This window comes from Sus scrofa, chromosome 6, assembly GCF_000003025.6.
Source record: "Sus scrofa isolate TJ Tabasco breed Duroc chromosome 6, Sscrofa11.1, whole genome shotgun sequence".
Classification (NCBI taxonomy): domain Eukaryota; kingdom Metazoa; phylum Chordata; class Mammalia; order Artiodactyla; family Suidae; genus Sus; species Sus scrofa.
The window spans coordinates 160,426,368-160,451,656 of record NC_010448.4 but is presented as its reverse complement, the minus strand read 5'-3'; the positions used below and the strand labels follow the sequence as shown (position 1 = coordinate 160,451,656).

Sequence of the window (25,289 nt, the reverse complement as noted above, 5' to 3'; positions counted from 1 at the left end):
TTATCCAGATGCAACTTGGCTCCACAGCTGCCAAAATATTGGGGATGTCAAGTTAGAAGCAGGTGGGTGTAGGCGAAGAATGTTTACGTCTGTCCCTGAGTCCTCCTCCAGGCGCCACTCTGTGGGAATCCCCAGGGCCGAAGCCCCCAAGTCTAGCGGAGCCACAATCTCCCTTTCCTGGGGATGGCATTGGCCTGGTAGCTGCGTGTCCTGAAACAGGTCGAGGTACGGGCGCAGGCCCGAGCCCCAAGGCGAGCCCTGGGCTCCGCGAGGTGGGGATGGCGGGTCTGTGAAGCCGGCAGGCAGGAGGCTGGGGAGCGGGGACCCGCCCGCCCCTCCCACCTCTCCCGCTCTCCACCCCAAAATCAGCCTAACCGCCAATCGTCGGCCGCTCACCTCCTTTACAGCAGGTGACCCATGGCCAATCGCCAGGGGTCTCTTTGCCAGGAGGTGGCAGGGCTAGCCAATCGGTGCGGCCCCTAGACCGGGGCGGGGGCGGGGGCGGGGCAGGGGGAGGGTTGAGGGGCTGTCCCGGAGGACTGGCTGAACCTGGCCAGACCGACTGCCGCTCAGCCCGGGATCCGCCTGGGGGGAGACAAGGGGGTGCTCGAAGCAGCCCTCAGCTCCCTCCCCTGGAGGCGCAGAGGGCGGGGGCTTTGGCGAATGGCTTTCTTGCTGGCCACTTGCGGAGTGAGTAGACCCCGGAGGGCCTGGGAGAGGGGCCGGCCCCCACCCTTGAGTCCCCAGGGACTCTGCGGCTTCCCAGGGCCCTGGGCTCGAATGTCTTTCTCTCCCTGCCTCTTTCCCGCCGCCCCCTGGGGTGAGTAGGACGACGTGGCTGCCCCGGCCCTCTCTTCCTGGGGACTCTCCTCACTTCCTCAGCCGAGACGGAGGCTGAGGCTGGGGGCCTTCTGTACCACCGAGAGGGCATTTGCCACCAAACCATACTGGAGGAGATTCGCTTCCCCTTTTTCGATTTATTTTGGTGGAACTGTTTTCCTTTCGAAAGCTCTCTCAAGATGCCAACCATAAGAATTAAGCTTTCTCTTAATGTAAAAGCTTTATTTTGACAGGTTGCCCATTAATAGAGTCTCCAGTTGCCAGCCAGACATTTTCTCTTGTTGTTGTTTGGTGTTTTTTGGCTCTGTGTTCTTGCCAGTCCCAGTATTTTTATGTATAATAACTGTGGGTGCTATTATTTGTATGTGTGTTGGGGGAGGGAGGTGGTTTAATGCTTTTTGGGTAGCTTGTGCAAAAACAGTGAAAACTTTGAATTAGTTGTATAGGGTTCAGGTAAACACTGGAGGGAAGAGTTTAGGGCTCTCAGTACAGCTTAGTTATGGAAAGTTGAATATAAGGAATAGACCAGGAAGCATGTTTGAGTCAGGCATTTTTGTGTGTGTGGCATTCCTACTACACTTCACAGCTATTTTTGTTATGAAAGAGTGAGAGGTATTGATCAAGAAAACTTCTTTTCACTAATTTGAAGTAGCATTTGGCTTTGCTTGTTGATTGGACTGTTTACTTTTAGGAAACAGTTCAGGAAGTCAAAAAACAAATCAAGTAATTATTTCTACTAGTTTTGAATGGAGAAGATGGGATACATTTTTAGAATAGTAGTTTCAGTTTTAAGAGCTTTTGTGGTGAACTTTAAGTTGGAAATTCTTGTCCACTGTGAATCATCTCTCAGAACATTCCCTATATTGAACTGACTTTGTGATGGTTTTCAAAGTGTCCAGAGTTTGCTTTAGACAGAGATAGCATTATACTTGAAGTGCTCCTCAATAAATACTAGGTCGCAAGGATTACTGGTCACATCCATTTGGGTATTTCCAAAGTCCTAGGTGGTATCTTTTTTTCTTCAATGGGGGAAGATTGGATTCGGTAGTAATCTAACCCTTTAGCCATCCCCTGTTGATATGAAGAGCACCAGGGAATTCAGTTTAACTTTTTCTCAGCCAGGAAAGAACATTGTGATACTACCATTTTCTGCTGATTGGAAAATCAGGCAGTTGTATAGTTTGTATTCTATTACTTAAGAAAGAAGACATCAAGCTTTTATTGTAAAAAGCAAATTCTAGGACGTCCCCTGGAACATACTGAGTTTTGTCACTATCTAAATGTTTTGGTGTTGAGAGAACCAATGTGTATGGAAATTCTATACAAAAAAAGTTTTTATGGATACCGTAATGTACTCTGCCCTAAAACTACATTTAAGAATATTTTCCTTTCCAATAAGGTTCAAACAAAGATTATGTTTGCAAAAAGTTCTTAGGCTGAAAGTGTTTTTAAGCCAAATACTACTTCTCCCTAAATTAATTGAAGTTCCACCATACAGAGACACTTAGTCACTTAAAGTCACTTTTCCATCTCCCTTATTTTCCATGTCCAGTCACCAGATCCTATTAAATTTGCCTTAGCATAATAACTCTTGGATTTTTCCCACGTGATGATGTTTTATTTATTTATTTATTTTTTAACTTTTTTTGGTTGCTCTTGAGGCATGTGGAAGTTCCCGGGCTAGGGATCCGATCACCACAGCTGCAGCAACCTTGGATCCTTATCCTGCTGCTTCACATTAGGGAATTTACCATAATTTTTTTTTTTCTTTTTACAGCCGCACCCACAGCACATGGAAGTTCCCAGGCTGGGGGCTGAGTCAGAGCTGCAGCTGTCGGCCTACAGTACCACAGCCACAGCAACCCCAGACTTGAGCCTTGTCTCCGGCATACACCAAAACTCGCAGTAGTACTGGATCAGATCCTTACCCCAGTGAGCAAAGCCAGGGATCCATCCTCTTGGATACTAGTCAGGTTTATTACCACTGAGCCACAATGGGAACTCCCATAGTATTTAACTGAAGCCCTCATCATCTCTCATCTAGACTTTTGCAGAACCTAAGTCTCCTTGTCACTAGATTCCCTCCACCCCGACTCTATCCATAGCCAGATTCCACTTGGTTACTCTCATGCTTAAAGATCTGTTTTGTCTCCCCCTTGCCAAAGCCAAAGCTGCTCATGATGTTAAGACCCTTCACAACCTGGTCCTAATTTATTGAGCTTGAGTCTGAACTCAGCTGCAGGCACCTTACCCATGGCATCTATTCTAGCACCGTGAACTGTTAACCATTTGGAACATGGCATAGCCTTTCATAGCTGTTTATCCAGTCACAGCCTTTCTCTCTTGATGAGAATTATAATTGGTTAGAATTCAATCCAGTGATACATCTCCTCTTCTACTTTCATGTACAGTTTGTGTGTTATTTTTTCTTTGATGTCTTCCTTCAGGCAGAGCATGTTAGAGTTACTGTTGTCCTCCATGTGCTACCACAGCACTTTGTTCACACCTCTGTGTTGCTTAGGTTGTATTGTAAATTTTTGTACACCTATCTGATTCTATCATTAGACTCTAAACCTCCTAGAAGCCAGAAGTCTTTACTGATCTTTATGTGCCTAGGGCCTTTGTCCCTAGTCCAGTGCTCGGCACATAGTAGGTGCTTAATGGATGCTCATTAAATGATCAAAATATGTGACTTAACCATGTCTAAAGTGTGCAGACCTTTGGCTCAGTTGTACTGGGGTTAGGTTTATCCCTACATGTTAGAAATGCTTCCTAAATTCCCAAGCTCCCTGGTTGCTACCACACCTGAGAGACAGGACTGGAGAAAATGTTTACCAACAATGTTATAAATAGTGAATGGATTTCTAGGCAAACTCCCTGTCTCCAAACCTATGGGACCTCTAATATAGTTTCAAGAATACTAATAGCAGTACCAACACAAATTGGTTCTGTGGTAGTTAGTATCATAGGAAAAAGAGCATGTTGCTGGCTAGAGAAATCAGGGAAACTGCTTGGAAGGGGTGAAATCTGAGCTCATTCCTAAGGATGAGATAATGATATTTGCTATTATCTGTATTGTCCTTAAAGATGTCCTTTGAAAACGTTGATAGTACCTGGCATGTGACAGATATTTGGTGAGTATTTGTGTCACAAAGGAATGGTGCTGGTTGCTCTGTGTGTGTGTGTATGTGTGTAAGAGGGAGAGAGATTTGTCCTTCCCACATTGGAGTTCATTTATTTCTGGAAACACTTTTAAGAACTTCACTTCTTTGCTATATTGACTGAGGAACTCTTTTTTTTTTTTTTTTTTTTTTTTCCTGAAATGTGCCACTTCAACCAAGTTATTCTGCTTACTCAGTTGTTTCTTTGCATTCTCTGCATTCCAGAGCATGCTTTTAAATCTGGTTGCATTAGTCTTCATCACTGACTTTCAAGGTTGTACTGAATTTTTGCTGTGTTTTAACATTTTTTTTGTCCTACAGTAGGAACATGTTAAGTTCATATTGTCCTTATTTAAATGAAATTAATTTTTTCAAAAGTAAAGAAGTGGACCCCAGGTTTTTCCAGTAAATACGAGGTTTTTATTCACCTGGTGAACATGGTTATTTACCTGAAGACACTGTCTTCACAGAATCTTAGAACTGGAAGAGATCTTAAAGTTTTAATTAAACCTCTACCTATTTTTATAGTGGAGAAAACAGTTTCAGAGAAGCCAAGTTACTTGTTCAAGACCACACAGAGACTAGAATAACTAGGACTGCACCTATGATTCTTACCCTTTTATTAGCTCTAGAGAGAACTGGGGTGTCTTTCTGATGCATCTCATTATGCATTGCACACCTCACTCTCCAAATCCCAGTAATTTTTCCAGTTCAGGCAACTAACTTTGGTTTCCTTTCAGGCTCAGCATCTGGATCTGGAAAATATCATCTTTTCAGCAAGAGAAAATTGTTTCTTATTGGCCTCTTTGTGCTTTTTTGTCTTGTGCTTATGTTAGCTTCTGAGTCTGGGAAGATGGCTTTTCTGGGTATTCTCCATTTTCCTGCAGGTTAATTTTCTTACTCTGCTCCAGGAGGCTGACCTTGACAGCCTGTGTCACCTGGAGTCCTTTATCCTGTGGCTTCTGCTTGGGTTTAGCCAATGGAGGGACAGGAGTTGAAAGGAAAAGAGAGACACTTTAGGTATTTATTCCTCTTGCTTTTTCTTTGATTTGATGCATTTCTAGTGATGGCTATGTCCTACATCCCTTGTTAGTTTCCTTAACCCTGCCCTCATTTCTCAAGTCACTTGTTGAAGAGAAGTTGAAACATCCCACCTGATTATGATGTTTCCTGCCCTTGCCCACTGCTGTTAATGATCTCCGCCTCCCTATCTCAGTCCAAATCCTGCATTCTAAAATGCTAGCTCTGTGGAACTCCTCTCATCTCCTTAACTTTCGCCTTTGAATCTCTTAGTATCTTTCTCATAACACTTCACCATGCTTGAATCAGTTGTTTGTAGGTAGATATTTATCTTCTGATACAGGTTTGAAACTCTTAGGATCTATATCTGCTTCTTCTTGGCATACCTAAAGCATCCGGCATACAGTTATAGTTGTGAAAGACACCCAGTGAATAAATAATTAATTGTAACGCTCAATTCTAAGCCCAGAGTAATATGTATAAAACTGTGCTTGTGAGATTTGGCATTAAAGAATGAATTTTTAGGAGTTGGTTTTAGTTATCATCTAGCCTTGCTTCTTGTACTGCCTGGGTGGTATAGTGTTTTTCCTCCTGTTCAATTTCTCTTTTCTTAAAAACTTTGAATTAGCCTTCATACTTGTAATTAAATAAATAATTTAGAATAATTAAATGTTATTTATGATTTTTTTCATGAGTACTCTGATTTGTAATCTGCGACAACTTCTTTGATTGCTTTCTAAGTTTAAATCCTAACAGGTAGGCTCATTTCAGAATTCCTTAACTCATTCATTTACAGAAATTTTATTGAGCACTTAATACAAATCAAGTGCTAGCCTGGAGGGTACAGTAGAGAACAAAAAGAGTCCTATCCTGCCGGGCACATTTTAGACCATTTCGATAGATTTCTGACAACAATAAAACTAAATCAGTGTAATTTTGTATTGCACTTTTAACAGCCTTCACAACAACAACCTGTTTCCTTCTTTTTGATATTCATTGGCAGCTAAAATCAGATATACAAAAACCACTTTCGTATACGTAATTTTTAAGGGGTAACTGCCAAACCAGTTACAGAATCTATTCCTTTCAATTTAGGGTTGTTGTTTTCTTTGGGAAATAAACCTTTTAGTACTGATTATCTATTGACCTAGCTAGTTTATCACTTAACTCCCCTTGGGTATTTCATTTTCAGTTTGTTATGTTTTGCTATAGAGAGATCCAGTTTTGCTAGAAGAATATATTAGGTTTTGTTTGTGAAACCATTTCATAACCAGATTTCCAACAAGTATTATGAATAAGTACTCTGCAGTTATTTCAAAACTTAAACTGCCAAAACACCTAGTTTAGGAATTTGTGTTTAATGTGATTTTTTTTTTCCCCTCATTATATGTAGAGCAGATTTCTAGGAAACTTTAACTAAAAGTTCCACTTTTGGTGGGCCCTTGAAAATAGTGAGAGTTTTTGCTTTCCAGAATGCTGTTAAGCTCAATGATAGGCAATAATCTAGGTTGGGAAGGGGAAGAGGGTGTTTTTTGCATCCCGTTCTAGTAAGCAACTTAGAGTTTACTTAATCCTGGAATGACTTAACCTGTGATTTTTAAGAAAGATATTGTCAGTAGCCTGACCAACTGCTGTGTGAAGAGAAGAGCTTTGGTTGGTTGCCAGCACCACATAGTCAAACAGTGCTTTGTTAGGGGAGTCATGTAGTAGGTGTTTTTGTTTTTTATGAGTTTGCTTTCTTGGATGTTGACTCATGACCATGGTATTGGCAGGAAGGATGTGGGAAAAAAATTACATATTCTGTTTTGTTTTCCTGGCCTTTTTTCTTCTCAGCATTTATTCCAGTATAGCGGTGATTGCCAATTTCGGGGATTTTGGGGGGAGGGGTGGTTGCTGGTTTATATTTTTATCTGTAAATGATGTTATAAATTTATTATGCTGTATTTTATTTTGCTTGGAAAGGTGTATTTGAGCAGCTTCAGCATTGCCAAATTTATTCTTTCAAGACATTTTAGGATTTTGTAGATAATTTTAAAATAATAATGCTGACTTTACAAGCTAAAAGTTATAAATTTTTTGAAACATTTTTATAACCTGCACAGTTTATGCATACTTTTTTACATAAAACTTTTTAATTAAAAAATAAATTTAAATAAATACTTATTTTAAAAAATCAGACATCGTGATGTATAAAGTAAAAACTGAGTCCCTGTCTCAAATGCCCCTCTTGCTCAATCTCAGTCCCCAGGAATGATATCCGTATCTCATGTATTTTGTTTCATGTGTCTTATTTCAAGTGTGTGTGTGTGAATAAAATAACTTTAAAAAATGTAACTCATTATTCATGTCTACTTATTAACATAAGGTAAGCACTTAGCCAATATTAATTGTCTTGAATTCTGGTGTCTATTTTATTTCTGTAATTTGCTTTCTACCTTCAGACTCTAACCTCATTCCATTTTAGTGGATTTTTTTTTAAACTAATTTGCTACATTCTGAAATCTTGATATAATCCTATAATTATATTTATCTCTAAAATTCTAGTTACAACTTTTGAGAATGAAGGAGGCTGCTCATAATTTTGTTGATTCAAGAGGCATTGTCCCAGACAAACTAGGATATATGGTCACCTTATTTAATAAACTTCAGGTTTTTGTTTATTTATTTTTCACAATAACTTTTAAAAATAAATTATTATAGTTGATATACAATGTATTGCCATTTTCCACTGTACCACAAAGTGACCCAGTTATACATACATATATATTCTTTTTCTCATATTATCTTCCATAATCTTCCATCACAAGTGATTGGATATAGTTCATATGACTTTATTGAATAAATTGGGAGAGTCTTTTGGAAAGACAAGTGATTTAAATAGGGGAAAATGGTACAAATCCTAAACCCTTCTTGTGCAGTTGTTTGTGTAACCAAATCTCACTTTATGGAACCAATATTAGTGTCTTGTTCTATAAGTCAAAAGGTTAATAACAGTATTAGATGAAGAGAGATCATGAAGAGTAAGCAGTTGTGCTAAGAGTTATGATTAAAACTAAAGAATTTTGGCACAGGTCTGTACCTAATTCCTGTTTGACAAAGCAGCTCTTTTCTGTCCCAAGTATATGAGCAATTCAGATTTTGTGTTGTGTTGTTGTTTTAAGAGAAGCTGTCTTCTTTGTAAACTTAAAGATAGGAGTGATTCTATTTTTCAAGGAACTAATGTATTTTCAGAAGTCAGATTATTTTATGGAAGGGGGGGCTTTATACTTTTTGACTCTTTGTTGCCAAGGTAATAATTTAGTACAATTTACTTTTTGTGGTTCAGGCATAATACCCAGTACTTTTTAGAACATCTCATGAGGAATTTAGTTTCTGATATGTTTTCCAAGACTATTAGATCACTTATTTTTTCTATTTCTCATACTTTTTTTAATTACTGTTATCTATTTTCTTCGGGCTTCATCTACTTGCTGTTTGTTTTCTTTTTTAAAAGGAATGTAAAATACAGTTTAACTTATGCTTATATCCTTTTCTTTATACTCCATTAAAATTGCATGTATTTTGTGTCTTACCTAGTCATTAATTCATTTTGTTTTTAACCCATCACATATTCATTGAGTACCTTTTCTGTATGTTAGGCACTTGCTTAGGGCCTGGGATACAATAGTGAATCCTGGTTCTTTTCAGTTCATGTCGTGAAAAGGAAATGGAACACTTACTGTTAGGTTACTTTGTGCATATTCTTTCATTTCACTTATCCAACAACCTTTAGTGGTTTATTATTGTGTCCATCCCTGGAAAGAAAATGGAAGTAGAGAAAGTAAATTGGCTAGATCATGTGGGTGGTTGGTTAGGGAACTGCAGATTCAGGATGTAAAACTAGATCAGCCTAGGGAATTCCCATTGTGGCTCAATGGAAATGAACCCGACTAGTATCCATGAGGATGTGGGTTTGATCCCTGGCCCCACTCAGTGGATTAAGGATCTAGGGTTGCCATGAGCTGTGGTGTAGGTCGCAGATGTGGCTTGGATCCTGCGTTCTGTGGCTGTGGCATAGGCCGGCAGCTATAGCTCTGATTCGACCTGGAAACTTTCGTATGCAGCACCTGTGGCCCTAAAAAAAAAGAAAAGAAAAAAAACTAGATCAGTCTATGACCTTAAAGCTTGTGTTCATTGTTAGTAGACGAGTTTCCTTCAGGCATTTTTTAGATTACGTGGTACTCTTTTATGCCATGAATTCTTTTCATATGGTATCATTGTTTAATGGAAAAGTGTAATGGATTGAAAATCAAAGGACTGGGTTGAAATCTCAATTTAAACAAAATAAAACTGCCCAGCTGGTTGATTTAGGTAAGCACTTATAAAATAGGTTTAGTGTCTATCTATCTTACTATATTATAATAATGAGACAAGAAATAATAAAAGTGTCTAGCAGGGGACCTGATCCTCTGTAAAAAAAAAGTTAATATACTGTACTGTGCATCCCTGGTGAATCCGTGGTGTTAGAAGTGTTCACTTTGAACTATAGAGAGAAACTTTGTCTTTTAGGCCATTCTTTGGGGTACCTTGCAGTTGTTGATAAGATAGATATAGCTACCACGTTGATAAAAGAGAACCTGATTTCAAGCCTTAGATTATCAGGACATTGAATTAGATGAAAAATAGCTTCCTAAATGTACACTAGGGGAAAGAGTTTAATAATAGGCTAAATTTTAAGGACATTTTAAAATTGATACTCTTTACTCCAAATGAATTGGTAATTGAGTATTCTTTAGGGTTAAAAATAAGGGAAATTCTTACTCTTAAAACCTCTCTATACCTCTAAATTCCTGTTTTCCTTTAGCTGAAGTGGGTAAACCACAGAGACAGCAGATTATAAATGTCTCCAAATTTTCAGTAATCTAAGGAAATCACAGATTAGTATACCCTATATAAAATCATGGTGTTACTAATATTTCTGGTTTCTTTAATATACTTTTTTCATTATTAAAGCAACTTTTGAGTTATTTGGTAAGGAGACAAAATGGTTTCATTTCTTTAAAAACTTAATTTGTTGATAAATTTCTAAGCAACAGAAAAGCCGTTAAGTTTAACTTTATATGTTCTTTTATTTATTTTTTAACTTGCCACTTGCTGCTCATATACCTACTTTTCCTCTGTAAATTACAGATTTTTCTCTTATTATTCCTTTACTTAATTATCGATGTCAGACGCACAGCATAGTAACTTTCTATTCTCTCTTTTCCTTACCTTTATGGAAGATCAGTACCACACTTGCTTTTTTCCAGTCTTCTGGTATCTCTCCAGTTCTTGAATTTTCAAAAATAATTGTAAGTGATTCAATTGTAAGTATGCCCTGTACTTCTTTCATTGGATGAAAGCATATCTGTGATGCATGTCATCTCAAATTGCTAATTGTAAACATAAACTTTCCAAATATTCTCATATTTTAATCAAAACAACATTTCTGCCAAGTTTTGTTATTTTAATTATAGGGTGTATGTTTTGCTAATATTTCAAAATCATCTACCTTTGTCCAAATTTATGCCATTTATTTTTCATTAGGATTGTTTTCTTCAGTGTTTTTCCTTTACTAAATATTTAAGCTGTTACTCCTTTTTATTGTTCTACTACTGATAACTTACTCTGTTCTCTTGTTATTCTGAACTTTTCTATAAGACTTAAATGAAATAATTTTTCTATTTCTCTTTTCACAACATATTTATATTATATACTATTTTGTCCTGTATAAGAGAAAGCATTGACTATAGGGTACTTAGTTCTTTTAAGTTTTTGCTGTGAAATAAGATTTGATATGAAAATAATTACTTATTTGTGAACTTCTTTTTACAATGTTATTATTCAGCCACAGCCCTTCCTGTTCTACATTATTCTTCTTAGTTCCTTAAATTACCCATAACTTTCTTATTTCCTGATTCTGACCTCAAGAAGACTTTAAACCACCTTTACCTCCACTATTCATTACTCTTCCTCTACCAGCAGGAATTACCTTAAAAGATTTTACTCCTTGCCTCAAAAATAGTCTCTTGTACTCTTTTACTAAGAGTATCTCTCCAAAGCAGCTACATATAAAGTACAATTCATATGTACTTCAGAAAGTATTAAAGACATCCCTTGTGATACTCTTCTTTTTAATGGTTGTGAGGCTTCAGTATATGTATGTGTAAAGTATAAATAGTTTTTAATGTCTGAATTAAAGTCATTAATAGAAATGCCTTTAATTTGGCTGATATTTGTTAGCTTTGAAGTACCTTCTGAGAAAAGTGATGCTATTGAACGTAAGTATTAGGTAGTAGGAAGCACTTATACAGTTTTGAGGCAGTTTAATAATATTCTTCTATCATTCTAGGTACTATTTTTTGAAATTCCCCTTAAATTGGGCAGGTGTCTCTGTATATACATATGTGTATATATTTTTAAACTGGATAATCATGATACAGAATAATGTGTTACTCTTCCTGACTTTATGTATATACTTTAGCCTCCTTTAATTAGTAAATTGTTCTTGAAAACTAGAGACTTTTGTTTTTTAGCATATTTGCCACACAAGTGGAGTTTTTTTTTAATATAGATTTCTAATTTTATGGTTAGCTGTAGGTTTAATTTCTATTGCATTTCTTCTGACTTAACTTCTTTTACATCACAGACCATTTTGTCGTTATTCCTCTATAATAGTTGTGTTTAATTTAAACTTTAAATGAATTCATACAGAAATCATCAAGTTAGCTATGACTCATCAGTATAGTAAATTAGGGAACAGCAACCTCTTTGGTTCCATTTGCCAAAAATATAACATAACCACTTTAGTTACTGCTGAAGGACAAAAGAAAAGGAAAGAAAGACACTGAAGAAGGGAGCGAGGGAGTAGAAAAAAGGAAAGAAAGAAAACCTAAAGGCAAGGGAAGTCTCGGGAGAGGTGGTCATAGAGAGGGCTGGTATGGCATTAGCAACTGCCAGAAGCTGCAGTCAGTGCAGTGCTCACTTATAAACAGTGAGCTAGCCTGGAGTTGGGGCAGAGGGGTAGGGTGTGGAATGAATGGCAGTTCCTGCCCTCATAGAGTTTGTAATCCTTTAGAGAAGTCAATCAGTTAAATATTTGATTACGATTACGTGTGATAGGTGTTAGATCAAGGCCAGTCCGTAGTACTAGAACGTAAATCTGCTTGGCTCCCAACCTCTTGTTCTCAAGAATTGAGGTGTCACTGTAAGAAGTATGAAGTCACACTGTCTTAAAGGGTCTGCCTGTTCTAAGTTTTTTTCAAAGGAAGACAGACCACTCAACGTGGTAAAGGACTATATGTTGTTTTTTTGATCTGTTTTAAAACAAAACTTCATTAAAAATGATGTATGATAAGTGTAGTGCCGTAAGTGTTGAATGGAAAAAGGAATGGACTTTAAAGGCATATTATGTAATCGTTTATGTTAGGAGGTAATGAGTTCCTTGTCTCTTAAGATGCTTAAGCACAGATTAGATGACTTTCAAGGAAATTATAAAAGTAATTTCTATGAGTGGGAGGTTGGACTAGGTAGCTTTGATTCTGTGTACTGTTATAATATGTAGTGAAAACTTGTATTTTCTTCTAATGGATTATTTTTATAAGATTTGAGAAAACAGTTTAATTACTGTCAGTTGCTTGTCCATTTTATTAGTAAATGTACATGTTATTTTGTTTTCAGATGAGGAAACTGTAGATTTTATTTTTAAGTACATCAGATAATTATGGATTACTGTGCAAGGGAATTTAGGACAGTTCTGGGATTTTAAGCTAAATAACTGTTGTTATAAACCTCCTGTTATACATTACGTAAAGGAAAATGGATTATTGCATAGGTCTTTGACTTGGATGTTTCAATGTGTGGAGTTTATTCTAAGGATAAAGGAATGTCTATCAGGAGGCAAGTCTGAGAGCCAAAGTGAGGCTCACAAGATTATAGCAACATCAAAGAGTTATTTTTTAAGAATTAATTTAGATAGGGAGTTCCCTTCATGGCTTAGCAGTTAATGAGCCTGACTAGGATCCATGAGGATGTGGGTTCGATCCCTGTCCTTGCTTAGTGAGTTAAGGATCCGGTGTTGCTCTGAGCTGTGGTGTAGGTCGCAGACGGGGCTTGGATCCTGCATTACTGGGGCTGTGGCATAGGCTAGCAGCTGTAACTCCTATTTGACCCCTAGCCTGGGAACTTCCATATGCCATGGATGCAGCCCTAAAAAGCAAAAAAAAAAAAAAAAAAAAAGAAAGAAATTAATTTAGGTAGGTTTCAGATCTCAGTTATTTAAATCTAATTTTTTTCCATTTATTTACTGTTTTTTTTTAAAACAGATAGTGATTTGTTGAGAAGAATATGTTAGATTTTTATAGTGCTACTTCTAAATTGATTCAGAAGAGGGAAAACTCTTAAAAATCACTTTTTCTCCTTCATTTAGATGCTTTACCTTTTACTCACTTTATGGATATGTCATGGACCTAATATGTAGTAAGAACCATGTATTTAGCCGATTTTAACTGGGTTTTATAGTTAAATTATTGAAAATTGTCTTTTATCACTCTGTTAAACAAAACCAAAAGTAAGCCAAGTGGTCTTTCCCAGTTTTCCTGTGGTGTAGTACCATGGAAGGAAATTACTCCCTGCTTTCTTAAGAAAGTACAGTAGATGGATTGATCCTTTCCTTCCCACATGTTTAATATACTCTACATAGTAAATGCTTCTAAAAGGAAGTTTTGGGGGTTATCTTTAAAAATAAAGATATTTTACTACAGCTTAATAAATGTATCTGGATTTTACATACATTGATTATTATGATTTTTCTTTTTTAAACTTTGTGTTTATACAGGACATCTGTCATTGGAAAAGGGTTTTTCATTACTCATTTTAAGAAGTTTCTTAATGTGTATGTAAAAAAAAAAAGTAGTCAGTTTTATTGCCTTTGAGTTGGAAAAAGAAAATGCATTACAAGATAAGTTTTTTTTTTTCCCATGGTCTTAATAGGACTTAGGTTTTTAATGTTTTTATTCTGATTTTGAATTTTAGTTTGGGAGAAGCAGCAATAAGTAAACTTAGTAGTAATTGATAGTAATTATAGTCTTTAGTAGGGGTTGTAGCTGCCACATTAATAGGAGGAGAAAGAGGAAGATGCCTGTATTTGGCAGGTAAGAAAATAGTTTAGAGAGACACAATATCTTGTTAGTGGCTGAGCTGCAATTAAAAACTGGGTTTGCCAACTTGTTTCCATAATACTGTAGTGTCTCAGTCTGATATTTGAGGTCATGGCTGTGAAAATGCTTTAATGATAAAGTGTTAGGCAAAGATGAGGAGTTGGTTTAATGTAAAATGAACTCTGGCCTCAGTTTACACTATAAGATGTAAAAAAGATGTATAAAATGTAAAAAAAGATGTATAAGATATATAAAATTATCATATTTCTTGTAGTAACTTACATGATTTCACATTATAAGAAATGTGAAATGGTCATCATGTTTTGGCCAAAGGCAGGAAAGATAAATGAGAGTCAGGTATGGAATGTTGAAGCACTATATTTCATCCATTTAGTATATAGTTTGGTAATTGGGTTGAAATTGTGATATTAATTGTATGACTTCTGGGCGTGAAAACATGACAAGCTGATAGCTTGTTTATTCTCAAAGGGTTTTGTCTTTTATACCCAGGATTGATGTGTTTTTCAGTCAAAGATGATTAAGAACTCAAAACTTCCTTTTGTGTGAAGACCTCGGAATCCCTTGCTCTTGGAGCTTAAAAGCTTTAGTATACCCCCCCCCCGCCCAAAAAAGGACATGCAAATACTAGACTGTTAAACTGAGAAAGAAATGACTCCTCTAAATAAATAAGCATTCACACTGTGTCCAGTGTGTAGTGTTCCTGCCAAGGGTGAAAATGAGTAGGGAACTTGATTGAGATAGAAGTGTTGTCACTTTCACTTAGGGAGGGCCCTCTTAGAAGAGGTGAGAATTTGGAGGGGGTTTTGTTTGTTTGTTTTTAAATAATGGAGGAAGAGAAAAGCATCAGAGCTAATGGAGTGGAATAGGAAACAGAAGGACTAAATAGTGAGAATATGAAGTTAAGATTAAGGGGCTAGAACATTGCACTGAACAAAAAGTAGGGGGGAAATAGGAGGTAATCTAGGTTTGTATATGTTCCTTTAGCTAAATTACTCTTCCTCTGGAGTCCATTTTGGGGCTTTGGAAGAGAAAAAAATGATTCTGAAAAAGCTGGGTAAATCCTAATTTGAACAGCGGCACATGTAATTAATAAGCCTGGGATAGTGCTGGAAATTGATGAGGGAGATTGATATATCACTATTCTTGAAGAACTTAGGTAATTTAAATAGACCTATTATTTACAAAAAAATACTGTTTTTACTTTTAAAAAGTGAAACGCCGTGTGTGAAGGATGAAGTATCTTTTGTACTCTTCGATATTACTGGAATTCATTGCGTTTTTTTCCCCCCACTAGGGTTTGGATTCAGGATTTGTTCCTACTGTTCAAGACTTTGATAAGAAACTTACAGAGGCTGATGCTTACTTACAAATCTTGATAGAACAGCTAAAGGTATGGCATTCAATTATATATGGAACTGATATAAAGTAGTAAATGTTACTGAGCTTGATTTTGAGTAAAAACATTTACTTGATACTACTTTACACCTGTCATGTGGTTCTTCAGAAATTTTTAAAGCTGACCGAAACATACTTAGAAAAAAAAAAAGATTAGATTCATGTTCTATTTAAAAGTTCTGTAAAACTAGTGAATTTTAAGTGGCTTGATTTCTAAGCTCTTTTTTTGTTTGAGGGAGTTGGGGGTTGGGAGAGTTTATTTCTCTACTTCCTTTATCATTAGTAAAATTGTCTCTTTCAGTTCCCACATTAAAATTAATTGCAAACAAAGGTCCTGGGAAGAAAAAGGAATGTTGGTAAACTTGGATGTCAATGTAGAAAAAACTTAGGTTTGAAGTGGTATTTTATTTTATTTTATTATTATTATTTTTTTTGTCTTTTTGCTATTTCTTTGGGCCGCTCCCGTGGCATATGGAGGTTCCCAGGCCAGGGGTTGAATCGGAGCTGTAGCCACCGGCCTACACCAGAGCCACAGCAACGTGGGATCCGAGCCGCGTCTGCAACCTACACCACAGCTCACGGCAACGCCAACGCCGGCTCGTTAACACACTGAGCAAGGGCAGGGACCGAACCCGCAACCTCATGGTTCCTAGTCGGATTCGTTAACCACTGCGCCACGACGGGAACTCCTGAAGTGATATTTTAAATTCTTAAAGTAGTTTATTTTCTTCTGCTGTAATTCTACCAGAGTAATTGATTTTGACTGCTTAAAATAGTCCAATAGAATTTGACTTGATAGCAGTGCCTTGAGATGTTATATTTTTAAAAATATTAATTATACATTTAATAAATGTATAAATCATCTACGGAAGAAATATGTTTGCTGTTCTGTGTTTAGTAATATGTTTACAAGGTGGTAAAGTAGCTTGATACTATAATCATTTTTTTATTTAACCCTGTAGCTTTTTGATGACAAACTTCAAAACTGCAAAGATGATGAACAGAGGAAGGTAACTTCTATAATCATGATTTTGATTTAAAAATTTTTTTAAAACCAGGAGCCTTTTGGAGAGGTAATAGAAGGACTTCAGTGTTTCAACTACTATAATAGTGCTGTTGATGTATTATGATACTGCTGTCATGTAGATTTCAAGGGGAGTTTTCTGGTGAATTTCTGTATGGTTTCATAGTTGAACAAAAGAGTAACATAGAAAATTTGAATATGATACCATTTTTGTAAGTATCATCTTCCTAAGAACACATTCTTTCTCTTCAGTTATCATATGTTGAAGGTAGAGTTAATTTAGTAAATTTACATATGGTCACTTCAAATATTAATAAACCAACTGGCAAGAATTTTCGGAATAAACCAAAAGCCACAAATGAGGAAACAAAATGAATGTTGCTTTAAATATAGTCCCCCCACTTTGGGTTTCTAATACCCACTTTGCAGTTTGAATATTAATTTTTTTCTATTAATGTTTTTCTTCTCCTTGACTAGATTTCCTGATGCAACATTATTATTATTATTATTATTTGCATTTCTGTTCACCATAGCCTTGCGTTTGACTCTTTTACACTCTTTTTACTCTTTGACACTTTCAGTACTTAATAGTAGTAACTCATGTTTAGCTTACCTTCTTAGTTTTGGAATTTAGTCTCATGTCATTTTTGAGCAACTTTAAGGTGTTTCTAAAATAAGCATTTTAGGAGTTCCCACCATGGTGCAGTGGGTTAAAAATCTGACTGCAGCGGCTAAGGTTGCAGCTGCGGCTAGGATTCCATCCCTGGCCCAGGCACTCCATATGCTGCAGGTATAGACATAAAAGAAAAAAAATAAACATTTTAAAATCACATAGTGAATCCTGTAGAAAAGAACAAAACTTGTTTTCAGGTAAGGAATAAGAATGTTTTATATTATTCTTACAAAGCTTGAATCACATGAATTTTGAGGATGTAACGCACAAAATGTCAATAAATGCTTGATTTGAATTAAAAAGTATAACTAAAATCACACACCAGCCTGCCTGCACTCAGAGTAATGAATGCATTTTGATAAAACTCTTTTTAAAATGACTAACCAGTAAAAAATGATGCCTCTTTGTGCTTCTGATAATCCATTTAAACATTATTTTCCACAGAAAATTGAAACTCTCAAAGAAACAACAAATGTAAGTTATGTGTTTGATAAACTCTGGCTTTGCATTAGAAAGTGCTTTAAAATGTTTCTATTTTAAGTTACTACTATTAATAAGAGTAGTTGAGATTTTAATTTTTATGAATTTGTACAGGGGTATGTAAGAATTGTATTTTCTAAAGGAATTTAAATGAATAGAATAATCCCTTTAATTGAATTGACTTGATATGCCCTTTCATCTGTCTCTGGTCTTGTCTGTCTGAGATCCTTGGATAAAAGGGGTCATCCATGCACAACGTATATTCTATTTTTTTGTAATTAAACATATATGGTTCAAGTTTTCTGATGTATTGGCCTTCTGACATTATATGATGTGCTACTAATAAGATTTGTGTTTTGATAAAAGCATTTTAAAAACACAGAATATCGGAGTTCCCATCGTAGCGCAGTGGTTGACGAATCCGACTAGGAACCATGAGGTTGCGGGTTCGGTCCCTGCCCTTGCTCAGTGGGTTAACGATCCGGTGTTGCTGTGAGCTGTGGTGTAGGTTGCAGACGCGGCTCGGATCCCGCGTTGCTGTGGCTCTGGCGTAGGCCGGTGGTTACAGCTCCGATTCAACCCCTAGCCTGGGAACCTCCATATGCTGTGGGAGCGGCCCAAGAAATAGCAACAACAACAACAACAACAACAAAAGACAAAAAATAAATAAATAAATTAAAAACACAGAATATTATTCCATGTTCACCAGTATTTTGATAGGATCCTTTACTCGCCATAATTCCATGAAAGTCTTGAATAGATATTTTAGGAATTTACACTGGGATTGCCTGCATTTGATCTAAGCATTTGGAAGTTAATCAGATTCATATTACTTTATGTTTGAAGTATTGAAAGACCCTTTAGATATTATTCAGTATAAATTAACAATTTTTTGGCATTCCTAAGCAATTCATAGGATTGCTAATGAAAATTTCATGAGACACAATCAGCGTGTTAGAACTCACTGGAAATCCAGAGAAGGTATCTACTGGGTAGAATAGACTTAAACCCCATATATTTGAACTGATTTTTATGTTTTAAGAGTTAATATTATATGGCTGTTTTATCTGGGGCAGTATGCTAATATCAGTGTTTTGTTTTTATAGAGCATGGTAGAATCAATTAAACACTGCATTGTGTTGCTACAGATTGCTAAAGTAAGTAAATTCTATTTTTTATTAATTTAATGGGATTTAAATATAATGGCATTTTTCTTAATGGCCAAAATACCTCGGTTCTGAAATCTATTACCTTTCTACAGTAAATTTAAATTGTTTTTTGGGGTTCTTGTCCTATCAAAAAACTATTTTGTTTAGATGCTACCTTCCCAGGCTGTGCTTGCTTTTGATAAGATCATTTGTGATGGTGGCTGGGAAGGAGGGGAGCACATTTGAACGACTGCTTGAAACAGGAACATATTTTGCAAAACCTTTTAGAAAATAATGTTTTCCTAGGAAAAAAGGAGTTAAATTTTAGCAGAGTCGGTTTTTTTCATTCATAATGAAGAATATAAAATAGAGGTGTATTTTTTACTTTTTTACGTATTTTTTCTGGTACTGAACTATGTTAATAATTCACTACTTTAATTACTATTCCTTATTTGTGAAATAAAATGTATTTTGAATCACTCGGTTGGTTAATTTCATCGCTATTAACTGTTTTCTAAAAAATTTTGGTGTATAGAACCTAAACGTGTGCTTGATTGCATATTTTGAGAAACAAGAATTTTAGTGTTTGAAAGTAAGAATTCAAAAAAATTTCTTTATCTGCCTGACTTGTACCTCTGTATTTCTAGCCAGTGGCTAGAAGTGTGTGGGCAGCCAATTCAGCAACTGCTTTTGGAAATGATGCTTAAGTTTTTAATTATTTGGCCTATTTTACTTCTTCAGTTGCGTATATTTGTTTGCCCAATAATGGACACTGTTTGCTTAGCATTGTTAATGACACATTAGTGTAGAAAAATGCATTTGTGCTTAGATCATATGGCTCTTCAGCTTATAAGTTAAGGGGTGAGGGGAAATGTCATTTTCTTTTGAGGCTTTAGTATTCAGATTCAGTATTAGTCAGCACTTAAAAGCTTGTGTTCATTTTCTAAGCATTTTTGACCACTATGCCTTATTTCCTCTGTATGTGTTTAAAAGTTTTCCATCTAGTTTTGTGATCAGATATATTCTAAAGCTTAAGGCAGTATGGGGTGGAGGCAAAAAAGGGGTAACGTTTTTATTATTTTCTTTACTGTGAAATTACCTGGGTGGGTTAGGGGCACCTACAGTTACCCAAAAGCTGATGTACAGATAACCAGTAAACTACATCAAGCCCAGTGTGAGTAGGTGGGTATTTTAGGGATTTACAGTGTCTTCTCTCGAAGGTTGGGGCATTAGTAGAGCTGATAGCCTTTAGGCCAGTTTGGATCATCTCTGCGAATCATTCAGGACTTCAGATAGCTGTAAACCAGGGCAGCCCAGCCTCTTTCACTAGGTCACCATTTAGCCACCAACAAGAACATCTTTGATTTTCTTACTTTGGGATGAGTTATAATGCAGATTACGAAAACTGTTCTAGAAATTTCTACAATTTAGTCTGTACCTGCTTCCTGCCTATTTTAGCCCATTTTAATAGATCTGCATTTCAGGGTCCTTCAGAATGGGTAACATGGATCAAGTAAATGGAGTTTGGCTTTTTAATTTTTTCCAGGGGGAGGTTTCATTGTTAAGGCTTTTTATGTACAGATATGTCCCTCAAATTATATACGTACCCTCTATGAACCTTGTGTATTTTTTAACAATTTAAATGTAAATTCGACCTGTCACTTGTCAGCTCACATCCCCTTAATGGTTTCCCATCTCCCTGGGAGTAGAATCTAAACTGCTTACTAAACTTAATGTCCTTTGAGCCGTCTCCACTCCCTTACCTCATCTTACTTGATCACATGACTCGAACAACATTGGCCTGTTTTCTTTTTCTCATACAGGCCAAGATTTTTTTCCTTCAAGGGCTTGTATTTGCTTTCCCCTCTGCTTAGAAAGCATTTCCTCCAGACTTTTAGGGCTCACTCCCTCACTTTATTCAAGTTGCTACCCACATGAAATCTCTTTAGAGAGACTTTCTTGACCACTCTATCTAAAATAATCTCTGCCTCCAGTTAGCTTCTTTTTTCTTCATGGCCTTGCATCATTAGCCACATTTACATGGTGCTCTGTTTGTTGTCTGTCTACACCTGACTGTATTCTCCGTGAGGACTTTGCCTTATTTATTGCTTGTATAAGAATGCTTGGGCTGCTGTAACGAAACCATGGCTTTAACAACAGAAATTTGTTTTCTCACAGTTTTGGAGGCTAGAAGTCTAGTTGATTTGGTTTCTGGTGAGGACTCTCTTCCTGGCTTGTAGACAGCCACCTTCCCACTATGGCCTTACAAGGCCTTTCCTTGGTGCCCTGAAGAGAGCATGAATGAGAGTTCTCTTGTGCCTCCTTAGACGGACGCTTATGGATTAGGTACCCACCCTTAGGACCTTATTTAACCTGAATTTACTTCCTTTACTCCAGATAGAGCCGCACTGGGGTCGTTGTCTGAATTGGGAGGCAGAGTGGTGGAGGACACAAACATTCACTTTGTAACACCACCGAATCCTCGGTTCCTAGAGCAGTTGTCACAGAGTAGGGGCCTGATGAATAATTGCGAATTTTGAATGAATTTTTAATACTTTTTTTTTTTTTTGGTTTTTTTAGGGCCACACCTGCAGCATATGGATGTTCCCAGGCTAGGGATTGAATTGGAGCTGCAGCTGCTGTCCTATACCACAGCCACAGCAATGCAGGATCTGAGCACGCCTGTGACCCACAGCACAGCTCATGGCAACACTGGATTCTTAACCCACTGAGCAAGGGCAGGAATCAAAGCCATGTCCTCATGGATACTGGTCGGGTTTGTTACCTCTGAACCACAATGGGAACTCCTACATAATTTTTAATAGTTGCATGGTTTAGTATTTATGATTTTTTATTTAGCCAACTCTTTTGTTCTGTGATGATCATCCTTATAAATTAATCTGTAGATAAATCTAATCAGTCAATCTGTGATTAAGATATACAGTGTTTAAATAACAATAAGAGGCAGCATTACATTTTATTTAAGGGCATGGACACTGTTGGAGCCAGACTGCCTGGGTTTGAGCAAGTTTATCCTCTCTGTGCTTTGGTTTCCTCCTATATAAAATGGGGCTAATTATTGTAACTGTAGTTTTACTGATAGCATGAAACTTAAATGGATTAGTGTTTGTAATGCTCTTAGTACCAAACATATAATTAATCCTAAAAAGTTGTTTTAAAAAAAAACATTTTAGAAGGACATAAATTGTCATGTTGGTAAAAATGGGAGAACTTCCATCTAACACCGATGGAAATATAAATTGTTATAGTTATTTTGGAGGATTATGCTTCCCTGGTAGAGTAATAAAATTTTGGAATCAGCTACTTTGAAGAGGTATTGTCATCTGAGACCCCAAAGGAATATAAGAATATAGCTAATTTGGAGTTCTCGTTGTGGTGAAGTATCCATGAGGTTCGATCCCCGGCCTCACTCATGCATCAGGGATCCAGCATTGTGGTGAGCTGTGGTGTAGGTTGCAGATATGGCTCGGATCTGACATTGCTGTGGCATAGGCTGGCTGCTGTAGCTTTGATTTGGCCCCTAGCCTGGGAACTTCTATATGCTGTGTGTGGCCCTAAAAAGAAAAAAAAAAAAAAAATATATATATATATATATATAGCTAATTTGATGCCTTCCTTGTTTGGGGTAGATTAGTATTAGCTTTTTAGAAGCAGCAAGCTATAGTTAGGATTTTAAGCTCCTTCCAGTGTTAAGTCTTTGATTTTAATTCTCACTCCCAAAAGCTTTCCACCTGCCTAAATGATGAGTGTATTGGTTTTCAAACTTGCCTGCACAGTAGAATCATCTGGTGATCTTTAACAATTCTGATGCATGGCTTCCACTCCCAGACATTATGTTGTAGTTGTTGTAGGGTGTCACCTCGGCTTTGGGACTTTTCAACTCCCAGGTTGATTCTAATGTGTAGCAAAGTTTGAGAACCACTTGGTTAGTGGGATTTTCAGATGAGCTACGTTAGATGACTTCATTCTTCCTTTGTACCATAGATAGAGACAGCTAGTTTTCTGTTCATAGGGAACTGCAGAGGAAGTGAGAGATTGGAGGAAGGGAGCAGAGTCAGATAATTTGGGAGACCCCTATGTCCTGGGACTTGATCAGTTCTTCTTCAAGATTAAATGGAATAACTCATAAAAACAAGTGAAATTAATTTTAATGTATTTTATTTACCTCAGTATATCCAAAATAATACCGTTTCAACATGTAATCAATATAAACATTCATTAATGAGAATGAATTCCCTGATGGTTCAAGCAGGTTAAGGATCTGGTATTGTCACTGCTGTGGCATAGGTTGAATCCCTGGCCTGGGAACTTCGTGTGCTGCCAGAGTAGGCCTCCCCCCACCCCCCGAAAAGAGAGATTTCATGTCTTTTCTCTCTCTCTCTTTCTCTCTCACTCACTCACTCGCTCTCTCTTAACATTAAATCTTCAGTATCCTGGGTGTGTTTTACACTTTGAGCTAGCCACATTCAGGTGTTCAGTAGCCACATGTAACTAGTGGCTTCCAAACTAGATTTCACAGGTCTAAATTACCCTTTTAGAGCTGAGTTGTCTGACCACAGAGACTTTTAAAGCAGATTGTATATTTAAGTTGTCCTTAGATCCGCACTCTCCCCCTAGAACATTTTTCTGCACAGACTTTTTGTTTACAGCAGTATTAATTTCTCATCAGACCTCTTTTTAAACCGAATTTATTAATATATAATTTACATACCATAAAGTTCACTCATTTAAAGTTTAAACTTTAATGGTTTTTAGTATATTTACACAGTTGTGCAGCCATCACCATAATCTAATCTTAGCACATTTTTATCACCCCAAAAAGAAACACCATGCCTATGAAGGAAGTCATTCCCCATACCTCCTTCCTTCACTTGCCTTTGCCCCTGCCTCTCCAGTCCGTGGAAACTACTAATCTACCTTCTCTCTCTAGATTTGCCTGTTCTAGACATTAAGGGTCATACAGTACGTGGTTTTTTGTGACTGGCTTCTTTCACTTAGCGTAATGTTTTCAAGGTTCATCCATGTTATAGCACGTATAGGACTTAATTCCTTTTTATTGCTGAATAATATTCCTTTCAATGATGTTACATATAAAATGATACCACCTTTTACCAGTTCATCAGTTGATGAACATTTGGATGGTTTCCATTTTTTGACCATAATGCTGCTGTGAGCATTTGCATATTATGTTTTTATGTGGATGCATATCTTCATTTCTCTTAAGTACACACCTAGGAGTGGAATATACTTACTGGATCATATGGTAATTTTGTGTTTAACATTTTGAAAAATTGCTAAACTATCTTTCAAAGCAGTTGAACCATTTTATATTTCCATCGTAATGTATGAGGGTTCTGTTCGCCCCACATCCTCACCAGCATTTGTGATTGTGTTTTCGAGTTTAGTCATCCTAGTGGTGTCTCATTGTGGTTTTTACTTGCATTTCTTCTGGAGGAAAAATGTCTATTCACATTCTTTGCCCATTTTTTTTTAAGTTGTGTTATCTTAGTAGGAGTGGTTTTTATATATTTTTGATATAAGCCTTATCAGATATTTGACTTGCAAATTTTTTCCTTCAAGTGTTGTGGGTTATCTTTTCACTTTCTTGATAGTGTCCAGAGAAACAGGCAAATTTAAAATTTTGATGAAATCTGAATTATCAGTCTTCTATTACTTGTGTCTTTGGTAGCTTTTCCGGGCAATCATTGCCTAATCCTAGGTTACAAGCTTTTATTCCTGTGTTTTCTTTTAAGAGTTTTCTGGCTTTAGCTCTATATTTAAGTCTGTATGATCTTCTTTGAGCTAATCTTTGTAGTGTGAGATCTGGATCCAAGATCATTTTAAAAAATTTTTTTTGCATGTAGATATCCAGTTATCCTAGTGCCATCACATCAAACTCGAATTAGAAATTTTCCTTCATCACATAGTGTATTTTTTATTTTGTGTAATAAGTATGTGTGTAGGTCCATAATTAAGAGAGAGTTCATTAGACTACATTGCCTGGAAAGATGGGGATTGTATTTCATGTACTTTGTTGGTAGGTATGGTTTTAAAATGCTAGAGTCTATAATTCTGGGCAAAGATCTTCCCAAATTATGTTGTGCTGATGTTTTTGTTCACTATCATATTTCCAGATCTCGGTCACATGCTGGTTTGTTCAAAGAAGAGAATGGCCATTGTGTTAAGGAATGAGGGAATTATAACCAGATAAACACATGTTATAATCTAAGTGGGAAGTAGCATTAGACCCTTTCTTTGTTTCAGTAGCATAATTCACATCGAATTCAGTTGAATTCTGGCTTAGTAGAACCTGAGATTTACCGTTAGCTG

At 36.7% G+C, this 25,289-nt stretch overlaps 1 protein-coding gene across 11 annotated transcripts in view; it reads left to right on the top strand.

Annotated features, from left to right (window-relative positions):
- The window catches only part of OSBPL9 (oxysterol binding protein like 9), a 177,669-nt gene that overhangs the window by 114,725 nt on the left and 37,655 nt on the right, over nt 1–25,289 (top strand). For 3 of the 11 annotated variants that reach the window (XR_002345204.1, XM_003482085.4, XM_005665435.3), the window contains exons 5-9: nt 10,283–10,351; nt 15,513–15,608; nt 16,576–16,623; nt 17,755–17,784; nt 18,897–18,947. Coding sequence is in view for 10 of the 11 variants with exons in the window: in XM_003482085.4 (XP_003482133.2) it covers nt 10,283–10,351; nt 15,513–15,608; nt 16,576–16,623; nt 17,755–17,784; nt 18,897–18,947 (294 nt within the window). In the remaining variant the exon portion in view is untranslated. Of the gene's footprint in view, nt 1–528; nt 821–3,926; nt 3,975–10,282; nt 10,352–15,512; nt 15,609–16,575; nt 16,624–17,754; nt 17,785–18,896; nt 18,948–25,289 lie in introns of those variants that run through there. The other 8 variants (XM_003482083.4, XM_021096663.1, XM_003482084.4 and 5 more) reach the window with 6 other exon arrangements.